This window comes from Schistocerca americana, chromosome 3, assembly GCF_021461395.2.
Source record: "Schistocerca americana isolate TAMUIC-IGC-003095 chromosome 3, iqSchAmer2.1, whole genome shotgun sequence".
In the NCBI taxonomy this organism is placed as follows: Eukaryota; Metazoa; Arthropoda; class Insecta; order Orthoptera; family Acrididae; genus Schistocerca; species Schistocerca americana.
The window spans coordinates 379,101,291-379,117,346 of record NC_060121.1 but is presented as its reverse complement, the minus strand read 5'-3'; the positions used below and the strand labels follow the sequence as shown (position 1 = coordinate 379,117,346).

General features: G+C 38.9%; 1 protein-coding gene across 2 annotated transcripts in view; it reads left to right on the top strand.

Annotated features, from left to right (window-relative positions):
- Positions 1-16,056, top strand: part of LOC124605924 (integrator complex subunit 5) — a 126,845-nt gene that overhangs the window by 25,640 nt on the left and 85,149 nt on the right. For both annotated transcript variants that reach the window (XM_047137878.1, XM_047137879.1), the window contains 2 exons: positions 7,764-7,911; positions 11,904-12,080. In XM_047137878.1, coding sequence (XP_046993834.1) covers positions 7,764-7,911; positions 11,904-12,080 — 325 coding nt within the window. The remainder of the gene's footprint in view (positions 1-7,763; positions 7,912-11,903; positions 12,081-16,056) is intronic.

Below are 16,056 nucleotides of genomic sequence, written 5' to 3'. Positions count from 1 at the left end.
AGGCTGTGAAGCAGTAATTGAGATGAGGGATATCATATTTGGCAGCGTGTTCAGCGACGGGGTGGTCCACTGATTTTTTGACCACAGTTTGTTGATGGCCATTCTTGCGGACAGACAGCTTGTTGGTTGTCATGCCTGCATAGAATGCAACATAATGGTTGCAGCTTAGCTTGTAAATCACATGACTGGTTTCACAGGTAACCCTGCATTTAATGGGATAGGTGACGTTAGTGACCAGACTGGAGTAGGTGGTGGTAGGAGGATGTATGGGACAGGTCTTGCTAGGTCTATTACAGGGGTGTGAGCCATGAGGTAAGGTTGGTCACATTGTCCGACTCCCCTTCTGTATTGACCAGTCTTCCTGTAGGTGACTCATGGAGAGGCATTGGCACCTGCAGTATCTAGAGTGAAAGCCCATCCTTTCTGGATAAATTTCCCTTGCAATTTGCACTACATTAAGATGTTGCATTGCATGGGCTTGATGGAATACAGTGTCCACACATGACAACTGCCATCAGTGTACCTCAGTAGAAAACAGTGACTCGCTCCCTTCTGAGGAGTCACCTGGCACTGTAATGCATAACTCAGGCAATAGATGGTGAATGGTTTTAATTGTTGGCACATTGAAAGCAAATATCTCAAGCCGTGCAATAAGACCTCAGGCAGAACCTGTATCAAAATAGATATGACGTACTGGAGGTTGACACACATGTTCCCCTAATTCTTTCGAACGGTGTATTTGAGAAAGAAGTACAGAATCAGAGTGAATTTTAGTAGGAACAGCATCACAACCTGTGCCTTTTATAACACACTATTACCTTTGAGAGAAATGTTGATTGGTTGTTTGAACTGTTTGTAAAGGCCGTGGTAGACCTGCCTATTCATCCAATTTACACCCATTTGCAATTTTTTCCTCTGTGGATACCTAAAACTAAAGGTTTATGCAAGTCACCTGGAACTTATTCAACATTTAAAGAAAGCAGCATGAAATCATGTTACTCCAGTTCTGTTAGAAATATCCTACACAGCTGTTGACAGCTTCTCTGAACAGCTTCTACAATTTGTCATCAGTAAGTGTTGCTAATTGAATAATATTATCTCCAAAAATGATTGAAAAAGCAACGCTTATTTTCTTCTAATAAATAAAATAAATTTTTGTATCCTGTATTTGTTGATTTTTATGGAAGTAAGTATAGTAATTCCAGTGGATGTAGGCAAGGGTTTGCCGCTTAGAGATGAATAATGGAATCAGTCCATAATGTTGCCAGAAATCATAGTTTTATCTCTATGCTTGGTAGTACAAATCAGACAGTTCAGCAAAAATTATCTAGTGGCTTCACTGGTGCAAAATCATGTTAGAAACAACTTGCAAGTCATCCAAAACTATTACTTTTTCCTTTAACTCAACAGATCATGTTTTGTGTTTTGCCTATTTTCCATATAATTCAGTAACAAGAGGTATAGGCATTGGAGTTCTACCTCTACAAAACCCATATCAAATTCTTTTGTGAAAATAAATTCTTTATATATATATATACACCCTTTGTCAGCAAAGTTCCAGGACAGGTTTTTATATTTCTAAGTTTTCAATACAAAAGAGGAACAAATGTTGTTTTTATGTTACCTGGTATGTTAGCATCCTTTAAATGACCCTCATGTTCCCATGCACACTTACTAGGTGGCAGGGCTATGCTTATCAACTCGCTGTTTGGGTTCTTGGTGCTTTAGTTGTGGCGACATAATGGATGCTGAAGAGCAAACATCAGGTTCTGTGTTAAGTGCAGGAAAACCCCTAGTGAAATGTGGACAATGATTAAGCAAGCATATGCAAGTGAGGCGCTTTCAAGAGATCTGGTTTTCAAGTGGCACGAAAAGTTTCTTGTAGGCAGAAATTCAATGCAATATGACCCCAGAGCTAGTCCCCCATCTACAGCACATACCAATGCAAATTCAGAATACATAAGGCAGTTAATGCAAGAAGACCATTATATAATAGTGTGTGCAATATCAGAATAACTTAATTTAAATCATGATTTTGTCATTAGATTTTACGCGAAGATTCAGAGAAATGGAAAATTAATGCAAAACACATCTCTCACACACTAACAGGCAAAGAGAAACAGCAAAGATGAAGAATTTCTGTTGAACTCCTGGATAGCGCCAGACATTATCCCACATTTCTATCAAAGATTATTGCTAGGGATGAAAGTTGGTGTTACCTGTATGACCCTCACATGAAGCATCAGAGTTGGCAGAGTCCTGGATCACCAGCCTTGAAAAAAGTCAAACGACAACCATCGAGAACAAAGACAATGTTGATCAGATTCTTTGATAGTAAAGGATTAGTTCACCATGAGGTTGTTGTTCCAGTTCAAGCAGTGGACCAAACTCTTTACATCGAAGTCTTGAAACGTTTGGGACAAGCAGTTTGATGTTGCTCTGATTTGTGACATTCTCAGGACTGCTTCTTACTGCATGACAATGCAAGACCCCATACTGCTTTATCTGTTACCGAGTATCTGGCCAGAATTCTGTTATTACCATCCCACATCCACCATATTCGCCTGACTTCTCCCTTTGCTATTTCTTCTTGTTTCCATGAGTGAAAATGTGACTGAAAGAAAAGCTTTATCAAGATATCACAGACATAAACATTGCAGCTGAAAATTTCCCTGCTTGCTTCCAAGACCTCCAGAAACGTTGGCAATTGTGTGTATATAGCCAAGGGGGGTATGTCAGTAGGAGCTAAGATCATTAATTGGTAAGTGGAATTTTCTATTTTTGTAAAAAAAAAAAAAAAAAAAAAAAATATCTGTCCTGGAATTTTTCTGACAAAGAAATATTTAGTTAGTCTTTGCCAAAACATATCATGCTTATTTGCTTCCTGTAGTTGGCTAATTTTATATGTCTTTCTTTCTTCCACAAGAGTGACAAATACTAAATAACATAGTAATATACAGGAATCAGAAATGAGATGTCTAAGGTCTGTTAAAGGCTGTGTGAGGCTGGATAGATTCAAAAACAATGATATGCTGAAAGAACTGAATGCTCTTAAGATAGAAAATGGAATCAACAATAAAGAAGGATGACTCTTACACTTGAACAGAATGTAAAAAGGAATATACCAATAGAGGTTTCATCGTACAGACTGGTTGGTGAAAGAAACATTGGAAGACCATGGAAGCATTGCAAATCTCCTACTCTTTGAAAGCAGTGCTTTCAATTATTTGGCTGTCACTTTCTCTTCTGCAGATCAATGATACATTACAGTGGTCTTCATTCTTTGGTGGTAATCTTCAGGCAGCAATTATTTCAGTCACTGTTCCTTTTAGATTGTGCTGTGTTACTTTGAACATTGTAGGATGTCAGAATCATAGACTGTGTACCCTTTGGCAATATAAATAACAAGATATTGTTCTAACATGCCCATTACCAAAATGTAAAAATAAAAAAAGCCCTAAACAATAGTTCCTTCCTGGAACTAGAAAGGCTGTGCAGCCTACATGAAACCTATTGCTATGGTTCTCGGCTCTTGCATCAGATGTTGTTGTTGCTGAAACTTTGTAATATTTCAATGAAGCACTTGCTTGCTCATGGACGGTAAATAGCTTGGACAAGAAGAGAATAGAAGCTTTTGAAATGTGGTGCTACAGAAGAATGCTGAAGATTAGATGGGTAGATCACATAACTAATGAGGAAGTATTGAATAGGATTGGGGAGAAGAGAAGTTTGTGGCACAACTTGACCAGAAGAAGGGATCGGTTGGTAGGACATGTTCTGAGGCATCAAGCGATCACCAATTTAGTATTGGAGGGCAGCGTGGAGGGTAAAAATCATAGGGGGAGACCAAGAGATGAATACACTAAGCAGATTCAGAAGGATGTAGGTTGCAGTAGGTACTGGGAGATGAAGAAGCTTGCACAGGATAGAGTAGCATGGAGAGCTGCATCAAACCAGCCTCAGGACTGAAGACCACAACAACAACAACAACTTGCTTGCTATATTTAAATGGTGATATTGACTGAACTGGATAACATTACACTCCAGTGGAAGGTGGTTGTTGGCTGTTGGATGAATTGCTAAATCCAAAGGCACAAGTAGTGGACTTCACATCCAATGCTAACTGCTACTACTCATGCATTACTGTATCCAGTGTTTCTGGTAGTTAAAAAATCACTTTTGCAGGTGTGAATGGCCTCTTTCACTAATGCTGCCCCTGAAAGACGAAGCTTTGACGTTGATGTAGATATGTTTGTAGTCATTCTTGCGCTGTGAATTTAGATGGTCTGCTAATGCCTCAGCACTCCTGCTATCCTTTGTGATAATAAGCTGATTCTGGTTTGCCCTCACTGTGTTCCAACTATGGTTAATATGGCAGCCAATTGGAAAATACCTTGACATATTGATATAAGATGAAATGGCCATATGAATTATGTTGAGAAAGACAAATGCTGTACTATGGGTCATTGACATTGGTGAACCCTGAGGAAGTGTAGCCTAAGTGGAAGGGAAGCAACTTACAAAAATCAAATGCTACACTATTTCAATGAAAGTAGTTGGTGTTTAAAAATATACTATAGGAAAGATAAGAAATCTAGCCACCAACCTTTGACAGGAGAAAACACATGCAAAAGATGTGGAATATGCAAGCTTCCGGAGCCAGTGGCCAGTGGAAGAGGAATGGGAGTGGTGAGGTGTAAGCAATGAGAGAGTTATGGAAATGTTGCTCAGAATGCTGGGTCAGGAGAGACTTACTCAATGGTAACCCTCCGCCCCTGACCCAGGGTTGTGGGTGGCTTTTCCATAACCTTCCTCATTTCTTAAACCTCATCTGTTCTTTTCCTTCATCCCTCTTCCTTTCCCTTCAATCCTTCCGCCAGAATAAGGAGCTACTGTCTCCGAAAGCTTGTGTATTTCTGTATCTTTTATACATAGTGTCTCTACTAAGAGCAGTCGGGCAAATTTTCTCTGGTGTTTCAGCAGTATTTGCAATTTCTGTTGTACAGTGTGTGACTAGAGTCAGCCCAAACACATAATTCTCATCGAATCTTACATGTGACGCCAAGTGCTGACGGAAAGTGTCAGCTTATTTCATGTTATGAGCAAAATTATTTTTAAGTGAAATTTTACTTGCCAGTTCGATTTAGTGGTCCCAGATTAGTCTAATGTGATATTTGTTGTATTGATATGCAGTATGTCAGACAGTAAGGCAGGAAGACTAACCAGTACTCCAGCAACAGCTATTGAGCAACGCTGCTGCATGGTGATAACAATCAAACCGGGCCTTGGTGGTATTGTCACTGCTGAAGTACTGGTAATTCTTCATGTATTACTGTTGCTATTAATACAGATTGGTAAAACAAATACCACACTAGACTGATTTGGGGCTTCTCAGTCAAATGGGTATGTGAAATTCCACTTTAAAAATGATTTTGCTTATAACGAGAAACAAACTGACACTTTATGTTGGTGCACATGAAGGACTTGATGAACAGTATTTGTTTGGGCTGACTCCAGATACATATTGCAACAAAGAAATTGGAAATATCTGCCAAAATGACAGAGAAAGTATGTCTGATGACTGATGAGAAGACACTCTGTTTCTGTTTACTCCTGCTACCACTTGGTGAGCAGATGTTTTACCTAGCCAATTATATTATAATGTAGAATACTAGAATATTATTTGCCTATCTCGAATCTGTATGATTTACAAAGTTAGCAGTGTTCAATGGGAGCTGTATATTTAATTAAAAGGTTGCTTAGTTAGTTACTTTTGAGTAGCTAATGTTACTGGAGGCATGTGGTTATGACAGGTCCACATATGTTCCATCATAGTGTAGTCAGTAGATTATATCTGTGTGCACAGATGATGTTTCTGAATGCCTACATCATGAAGCATTTTGCAACAAAGAGTACTGGATATGATTAAAACACAGTGCGTTATTTCTTATGTAACACAGTGAAAATATTATATTGCTAAAAATGTAGATTATTTAATGTAAAATAGTATTTTGTTGATGTTTTTGGTTACTGAATGAGAAAATCAGCTTATTTAATCTGCTAACAATGTGTATTATGTAATTAACAACTATCAGTGAGAGATGAGAACACATGGGCCCCTCTCAACCTCCCATCTCCCCCTTTCCTCCTTTTCGCTCACTCTCACTCACTCTCTCTCTCTCTCTCTCTCTCTCTCTCTCTCTCTCTCTCTCACACACACACACACACACACACACACACACACACACACTGAAAAATGTTACATGAATACCCATCTGATATTATGTTGAGCAACCATTGGCCTACAAAATCGCATTCTCCTGTGGTTCGGTGCTGTAAGCCCAGCCAGAATGGAGATTAACGGAGTTTTATGCCACCCTCGCAAAAAAACTGATCCATTTCTTTTGAAAAATATTGGAGGATTTTAATTTGTTCTTAATTGTTTTTATAATACAGGCTACAGTGATTAACATTCAAATTTACTGATTTTTAAGGCCAGAGAATACATCTGATTCCATCATTGTGCCCACACAAGTGCACCATAAATGTTCCAACCAGTGCAGTTGGAGACATTATCATCTTGGAAACTTCAATCTTCTGATGAAAACAATGCCCATGCTACTGACTGAACATGGTCAGTTTAACAGATATTACCAGTTACATTTCCTTTTAGTAGGCTGATAAAACCCACCGAAAATCACAGTATGACTGTGCAAGCAATTACAGAACTACCACCATGCTTCACAGTTGGGAGAAGACATTCAGAAATGAATATTTTTTCACACATATTCTATCAAACAATTTTTGTTGACTGTATGTTCTCTAGAACCCACAGCCTTGCCACAGTGGTGACACCAGTTCCTGCCAGATCACCAAAGTTAAGAACTGTCGGTCTTGGCTAGCACTTGGGTGGGTGACCATTCGGGTTTGCTGAGAGCTGTTGGCAAACGGGGTGCACCCAACCCTTGTGAAGCCAATTGAGGAGCTACTTGACTGAGAAGTAGCGGCTTCTGTCTCAAAAACTGACAGTGGCCGGGAGAGCAGTGTACTGACCACTTGCCCCTCCATATTCGCTTCCAGTGACACCTACTGGCTGAGGATGACGCGGTGGTCAGTCAGTACTGTTGGGCTTTCCAGCTTATTTGCCCCATGTCTCTTTAGTTAATTTCAGTTTTCTTTCCGTAGCTGTGGTTATCAAAGCATTATACTGAGAAAAAACTGCTTATAGGTGCAGTTGCTCTCCATACTCCTAGTAGGTTAGAAAATTTGTTAGAATTTTGCCGAGTGGGTGCTGATCTGTTTCCCTTATTGGAAGTCTGAAATGTAGAGCATGACACTAGCTCAACACAACATTGCAGGTACCACAGACGCACTGGTGGCTCAATACACTTGCACACACGTTATAATTCAAAGAAAAACAAAGACGATACTGCGTTTTGCAGGTGAGCCAGACACCAGAATTTTGTGTCATATTGCTTAATTTTGTCCAACCCCTTTATGACAATAATTCAGAAAAACAAAAACATAAGTGTGTGTGTGTGTGTGTGTGTGTGTGTGTGTGAGAGAGAGAGAGAGAGAGAGAGAGAGAGAGAGAGAGAGAGAGAGAGAGAGAGAGAGAGGGGGGGGGGGGGGGGGAATCCAAAACAACCTCTCCTCAAGTAAAAAGAAAATAATCATTGTGAAACATCGTATGTATGGAATAAATTTATTTCATGTGTGTCATGTTAGACAATCTATGCAAGTCTTGTTTCAATTATCTTTAGACAGATCAAAATCATGGAACCCCATCAGGCATCACAAGCCAGGAAGATGCTACAATATCAGAAATCCATGATGTCTTGTGTAACTTCGTGAGTTCAAATCCAGAAGCTTGGGCACCTATAATATCAGCTTGGGCTCTGCAGTTGCTTGGTGAGAATTTTTTGCAAACACTAATCTCTAATGTTAATAAATATAATCTGTGCTCTCTGATGCCAGACTATTTTTATATGGAAAAGTCTGATTATTTAATCTTCTTTCTTTGAGTTGATTTCTGCTTATTTGTCAAACAAAATCAAATGCATTGTTGCCTGTATTTTACTGATCATGCTTACTTTCGAAACTCGGGAGCTGTGTCATGTCCAGTCCATCTTCTAAATAGTTGAACAATTGAAGTTGAGCATGTGAGGTACTTTAGTTTTGCAAACCAACCTTTCTCACACTAGAATATGCTGACACAAGATATCTTTTAGTGCCTAAATAAATATACTGTTATTTCTTCCCGCTGAACATAAAAATAATGACATTGTCTTGCGTGTTGGTCTGGAGTATTTTTAGCACATGCCGCATATATATTGCTGAAAATGTTTGTGTTATGCTATCTACTTGATGAAAAATAAAATAGCTCATTTATTATTAAGAAAAACACACAGAAAAGTACTGTAAGGCCTGTACATCGATATTGTTTATTGTAATGCATCTGTTCAGGTATTGTGACAAATCTTTAAGCAGTTCAGAAAAGAAAGTCTGTTTACTGATTTTATATGACTCCTAAAACAGTAAAGTTCATTTGTAGATGCAATAATTTCTGTTAGTGATGATCCCTGTCAAAGAAACATTTCTTACCAGCATCACTGAAAACAGCAGTCATATTGTTCAGTTCTGCTACATTTCAGCAATTCAGAATTTTCTCACATCTTACAGAATACAAACAGAGTAACTCTCTAAATGAATGTTCTAAGTTAAGGCTACAACACAAACTCGCAGCTATTCTGTCGCTGTGAGGTACAGTTCCAAATTATCTAATAGTCTGATCAAACATTTCAGTATTAAAACACATTAGGGACTGCACTGCGATATCTACACTGGTTCCTGGCAGAAGTTAAGCGCCATCGGGTGTGGTCAGTACTTGAATGGGCGACCGTCTGAGTAATTTGTGTGCTGGTGACAATTTTGGACCGATGACCATAGCAGTCTGGTCCCTTTAATCCCCCAAACCAACCAACCAACAATTTTCCCTTTGCCTTTATGGCAAAAGGGACAGGAGCGTTGGTAGTATAAAGTCCCTGATAACCAGTTTTTGTGATAATGTTCTGGATAAATTTCAAATGTGTCTGCTGTGCCTCATGGAGATAGGGCATGCAACACAGTTGAAGACGATTGGTCCGTCGAATGGGGACATTAAGCTGGGTGCCCCTCCCCTCCCTCCCTTGTTGCTATTGAGAGTAGAAGGCTATGTGCTGGCAATGGGTTTCAACCTCCCCTTACTCTCATTATCATCCAACACATATGTGACACCCACAGTCGCACTTAAACAACAGACAGCATTCACATTTCATGGAGGAAAGATGCCTGCGGATGCAAAGTGTAGAAACACCTATCCAATTCAGATGGCTGAACCTACTCTTAGGGGCCTCTCAACAAATCATGTCATATGACTGTACTTCTAATATTAAAATATTTGCTTGCATATATAAATATCCAAAAAAATGGTGAGGTCAGACACATTTTCTACTGCAAATAGTTTAAAACACTTCGTACTAGAAAAACCCTTCCATGGATTCTGTTGATGAACTGTTCAAATCAGAATAAATCAGCAGCCTGATGCTTACATGTTGTCATCCCAGTGTGTATAATCACCATTTTTATGACAAAAAAGCTATCTTCTCAGATCTTTGTAATCATCTGGATGGGCTGTTCCAGGCTGCCAGTCCAAAGCCCTGTTATTCCAGCTGACCCAATTGAGTTCCCAGCTGCATATTTGGGAATCCAGCAACATGTAATATTTTAATTTCAGATAGATATGAAGCACCTATCTATTGTATTGTAGTGTATTGAACTGGGGACCTAGAAATGACAGAGAGGCTTTGTCCCTGCCATAGCCCACAGTGGTACACAACACCACAACAGGCTACGACAGTCCACTCACCCCACCGCTGCTCCACACCGAACCCAGGGCTATTGTGCAGTTCAGCCCCCAGTGGACACCCCCCCCCTCCCCCCTCCCTCTGGGAACGTCTCACACCAGACGAGTGTAACCCCAATGTTTGCGGGGTAGAGTAATGATGGTGTACGCATACGTGGAGAAAGTTTTTCCACTGCAATCACCGACATAGTGTAATAGAGGTGGAATAAGGGGAACCAGCCCGCATGCGCCGAGACAGATGGAAAACCACCTTAAAAACCATCTACAGACTGGCCAGCACACCGGACCTCAACACTAATCCACCGGGCGGACTCGTGCCAGGGACCGGCATGCGTTCCCGCCAGGAAAGCAGTGCGTTAGATCGCATGGCTAACTGGGTGGGCTGGATCTATCTTTGTGAAACCTTAATCTGTAATTGCAAAAACACAGAGGGCAAATGTTTTTTTTACAATTCACTAGCCAATGTAGTCCGATTTCTTTTGGTTATAAGAGAAATTACTATGGTGCTTTTTTTTTTTAAAAAAGTACACATTGTTTCTCAAAATTGCTGTGGCTTCCTGAAAATAATAGTTAATCTTAAAATTTCTCTAAAAGTGTAATAAACTTCAGTAGCTTATGTTATTTGTGTTAAAAGTGATTTGAACACTAGGCTCTTTGTTTGCCTTAAGAATTACGTATTCTAACCAAGTATGTACTTTCTGTTTAAATTTTATCAATATTTTATGCATAAATCATTTTATGCATAAATCATCACCTGTGGAGTAACCCACCAAGCAGGGGAAATATTCTAGGGACTCTACACACACACACACACACACACACACACACACACACACACACACACACACGCGAAATCTGAAGGACCAGCTGTGTGTTTCAAACACTCTCTCAATGCAGGTTACAACAGGGCCTCTGTGTGTATGAGAACTGTGGGCTCATCATCATGCCACCTTTTAGCCAGTAGGAAATGTGACAAAACAAATAAAGTGTGGTTGCTGGAGGGCCTTGCAGTGCAAGGTGCAGTGTATACTCTCTCTTGCACTCAAGCCTTCAGCTAGAGCAAACAGCTTCCGCTGTCTGTCTCTGGTCCTGTTCGCCAGAACCAGCCACACAAACACGGACTGCCTTCTCCTTATCCAGACCGCTTAGACTGGCATTCGACCTGTACTTTCTCCCTAGGGCAAACCCTTCTATATCCCGAGTTCCAAGAAAGTAGACCAAGTTTTCTGTATTTCACTCTTTTATTTCACCACCTCCCTTCTGACACTTGCCCATCCTGCTTGCCTCCTACAAATTTACTTAATTTCAGAGAAATATTGAACAGGTTGTTCTTAGATTTGGTAACATGATATTATAAATGTAAGTCAAATTTACACCTTTGCACACAACCCAAAAATAACAGTAATTTTTTGGAGTATGCTAAAGAGTATGCTAAAGCTGACTGTGCACACATTAAAAGAAAAGTGTATTCTCCAGCATGCGTCACCAGCTACTGATCCTTGCGCTCGAAAACTACCCCAGACCATATGCCCTTAACAGTGGCTCACACAGGGCTGCCAGCTAATTATTTCCCATTAACTGTCTTTCGTACTATAGTGCTACTACAATAAGATCAGGGCAGTTTTCAAGTGAATGGATCAGTAGTAGTCCTGCTTGAATTGCAGGAAAACTGTTGACTTTGGGAAAACAAAGAAATGATATTCAACATGAAAATTTTAAGTTTTTAAATGCAATTTAGTCCTTTACCAAATACAGAATTGCTGATCACACAGAACTTCAGAAGTAGAAATTTCAGTACTGCCAAAAGACACTCATAAAAATATGTATACTATCCTAGATAGTTCCCTTCTCTGGGAGGAGAGGGGGATATCTTAGGGAATGTCAAAAAGGAAGGGCAGATCATGCACACTCCAGGATGAGAGTAGTACTTATGGATTTAACTTTTTTGTCTTTACAGTGAATTATTTGTACTTCTAACTACTTGTCAACATATTTTCAGGTGATATATCAAGTCGTTACCCAAACATATCACAGCTGTCAATGTCAGCTGGCTTGAATGATACTTTGCAGCTGTGGATGTCTTGCTGTGCAACACGATCACTTCTTGATATTATTACACAATGCTTATCATGCCTTATGCATTCCAACATAGAAGACTGCATTAATGCTTTGCTTGGTAAGTTATAGTTTTTAATCAAATGGAGGAAGGTTTAAGCTGTATTGATTTTGTACTGTTGTTCACATATTCTCTTGTGCAATTTGTTGTGATTATTATTGTTATCATTGCTATCATCACTATCATATAACAAGTAGTGCTATTGATATCTGAGAAGTATGCATGTGGGATGGAGCATGAGAATGCATATACTGAGCCTTAAGTACTTTGTTTGGTTCTATACTTAAGTGACCTTTCAACAAATCTCTTTCTCCTGAAAACTGTGAAAACTAATTTGTATTCACGGTGTCCCGCAGCCTTCGTGATTTGTAACTCTAACATGTAGAAATACCTAACGTGCAGAAAAACCTTTCAACCTATCATCCTCTCCTGAAAACTGTAAAAACTAATTTGTATTCATGATGTCCTGCAGCCTTCGTGATTTGTAACTCTAACATGCAGAAATACATTTCTCATTTCTCTTGCTTTGTTGATGGTGTTGAGACAGCAACCAGCCACAAATTTATTTTCAGTTCCTTTATTCAAAGGGTACTCTTACAGGTTTCAAATCATTATGATTTCATGCTTTCATTACAACGATTTTTACAGATTAATTGTCCTAAAACATAAATAATACATAATTATAAGCATGCCACACAGATGGTTGCGTTACAGATTTTCATTGGATGTGACTTATGTGAAGTGTCAGTTTGGAGTGTTTGTTTTCATTATATTCTCCCAACAGATGTGAATACATTTCCACTGCATTCTTATCATTGCACACATAAATTTTTCTCGCTGAACATTGTAGATTTGTCACAGAAAAGGTTTCTAGCACACACCACATGTTTTGATACAATACAAAGTGCTTTGCTTTCTTGGTTTGCTAACTTAATTTTATCCATAAAATATGAAAAGTGTGTGCCTTACCATTGTTCATAATCTGGCATACTAACCAAAACACCTCAGAATTTGTTGATGGATATTGTCCTCTGTATACAACCAGATAAGTATTTGAAGGAGATTGTCAGTCGACACTTGCCCACATTCTTTGCAAAAGAGCATGCTCTAGATATCTTGTCTAATAACTATTCTTGTGTGGAAACATTCATCAGTTCTCTACATAAAAGCTCCAGGATGTCATTAAATGAAAATAATTTAATCTTTTCCATCAGCATTATAAATGTGCCTCCCTGTGGGAACATCTGTGCCTCATGGAATCCAAACTACAAATTATGTTCTTGTGCTCATAAATTGCTGTTACATGCTTAATTTTGAAGAATGCAAAATATCTTTCTGTTAATTCATCCCATACTATGACAATAACAACATCAACAATAATAATTGTTTTTAGTAAGTTTTGTGCAGTCTGATGCCACTGTGTGTTGCGAAATCTTTACAGTTTACAACTATGAGTTTTTCCGCATAAGTGGTCCATGCACTGGTTTAGTGAACAACTGTTATAAGAATGTTGAAAACTGTAAACTGTACTAGACACTGATAACATCATCTTGTTTTGGGGTAACGTACAGAAACCATTGGGCTGTAAATGTTGTTCGTGGTCAAGTAATGTAAAATTTAAAGCTAAACATTGTGCTGAAGGGTTTATTACACTTACATGCCAATGCATGTACTGCCTAATGGTATTTGGGGTTAGAACAAGAATGAATTTAGGAAAACGATGGAATTTACAACCACAAAACCAGAAGTAAAGGTATTTCCCTATAGATTCTGCATCCTTACCTTATGATTCAGATTGGAGTTATTTTCTAGTCCAAAAGTTGTAACAAGCTCCCTAACTATTGAAAAATAAAGTTAAAGGACATCTTATTAGCCTCTCCCACAATTTATTGGAATATTTTGACCCAGGGATGTGAATTTGGCTTGACTTTAATGTTTTTGTGAAACAGTTCTGGACTTTGCTAGTTTATAAGGAGCTGACAGTGATGTTTGTAAATTTACATAAATACTTAGTTTTAAAAATTAGGTAAAAGCAGCACAGTGATTTCAGAGGAGGAGCAGTAGCTTTTTTCAGAGTAGCTATTTTTTTCCTGCTGTATGAAATAATCTAGAAATCATTCTTGTGATAAATCAATGTGGGTACATTAGCACTACTCATAATTAGTTGTTAGAATACTTTACAGGGGTAGCCTGCAATGGTTGCTTCCACCTGTCAATGTATAACTTGACTCATTCCACAACACAGAAGGCACTCGTTGTAATGGGATTTGCGGAAGATGATGATTGCGTGAATAAACAAACGTACGTTGATAGGGAGCAGAAATGACAGCCATCATCTGTTTGTTTTCCTGCTATGTTGGGTTCCAGCCTTAAAGACCATTCAGCTTATGGCAGTACCCTTCGCATTCTGGGTTTGTGTCCCTACCCCACACAGTTTTTGACTTGCCAAGTATAATCATCACAATAAAAGGGTACAAAATTATGTCTCATTTATCTGTCATTTTTCAAATATCAATAATAAGCTCCAGTTATGCTTGTGTGTTCATAAAGTCTTTGCTTGTATATAACAATACTTGGCTTTTTTAGGTGTGAAGCAGTAATCACCGAGTTGACTAAATACACATCCAGAGTTTAAAGCATAGTCTCCAGATAAATATAGACATATTGGAGTGTGGATTTTCAAGCAGAACAATGATAATTGAGACAAATGCTGTGCAAAGGGTGGATTTTCTGTATTACAAATCAGTTGACATGGCAAAGCTTCTGTGAATGTTCACTTGACACATTTACTTCTTTATAAGTTTCATGAAAGTCTTGATGCTACTGGAATTATGTAATTGTATAAAAAGATATGTTACACACCTTCTTAAAGTACAGTGTTTTGTAGATAAATGAAAGGATCTATAAAAAAGGTAGCCCAAAATGAACTTAAAACAAATAGCATTAAGAAATGATCTTGTTTTACATTGCATTAGAATGGTAGCTACTTCACAGAAACTGGTGTACTGTTCAATGTTCCTCTTTATATAGTAGGTGTCCCTCCTAAGAGTCGCCAGGCGCCTTTTCTATGATGTTTTGTCACATATTTGCAATGTTGTTCTTGCAATGTGTAGTTGGAGACAGGTGAAACAAATACTGCTTATCACATATTTTGTGCCATGCCCAGTGTGGACAGAAAGTGTTAGTTTGTTTCCCATTATAAACATAATGATTTTTTGAAAGTAGAATTTTACATGCCTGAAATTACTGTAGTGTGATATTTATTTATCATTATGTATCAACAGGTACAGTAAAGCACAAAGAGTAACCAATAATCCAGCAGCCACTGAGCAATGCTGCTGCGTCATGGTGGTAGTGGTCGGTGCACAGCAAGGTGATGCTGTTGTTGGTGAGGTACTGATTATTTTTCATGTTTTACTGTCCCTATTAATACACATTGATAAAACGGATAATGCACTAGAGTAATTTGGGACTGCCCCATCGAAAGGCATGTAAAATTCCACTTCAGTAATCATTTTCTTGTAACAAGAACCAAACCGACACTTTTTATTGATGCTGGACGTTGCGTGAAAGACGTGAGGAGCAGAACTTGTTTGGGCTGACTCGGCTACACATTACAAGAACAAAATTCCAAATATGTGCTGAAATACCAGAGAAAATGTGCCTGGCGAGTCTTAGCGTGGAGAACCTAAATATGTGTGCGTTCAGATTCAGATCTACTGCTATCTTGAAATTCTGAACTGCTGTACCTATGAATAAATTTTCATGTTGTTGTTGTTGTTGTGGTCTTCAGTCCTGAGACTGGTTTGATGCAGCTCTCCATGCTACTCTATCCTGTGCAAGCTTTTTCATACCTACTGCAACCTACATCCTTCTGAATCTGCTTAGTGTATTCATCTCTTGGTCTCCCTCTACGATTTTTTCCCTCCACGCTGCCCTCCAATACTAAATTGGTGATCCCTTGATGCCTCAGAACATGTCCTACCAACCGATCCCTTCTTCTGGTCAAGTTGTGCCACAAACTCCTCTTCTCCCC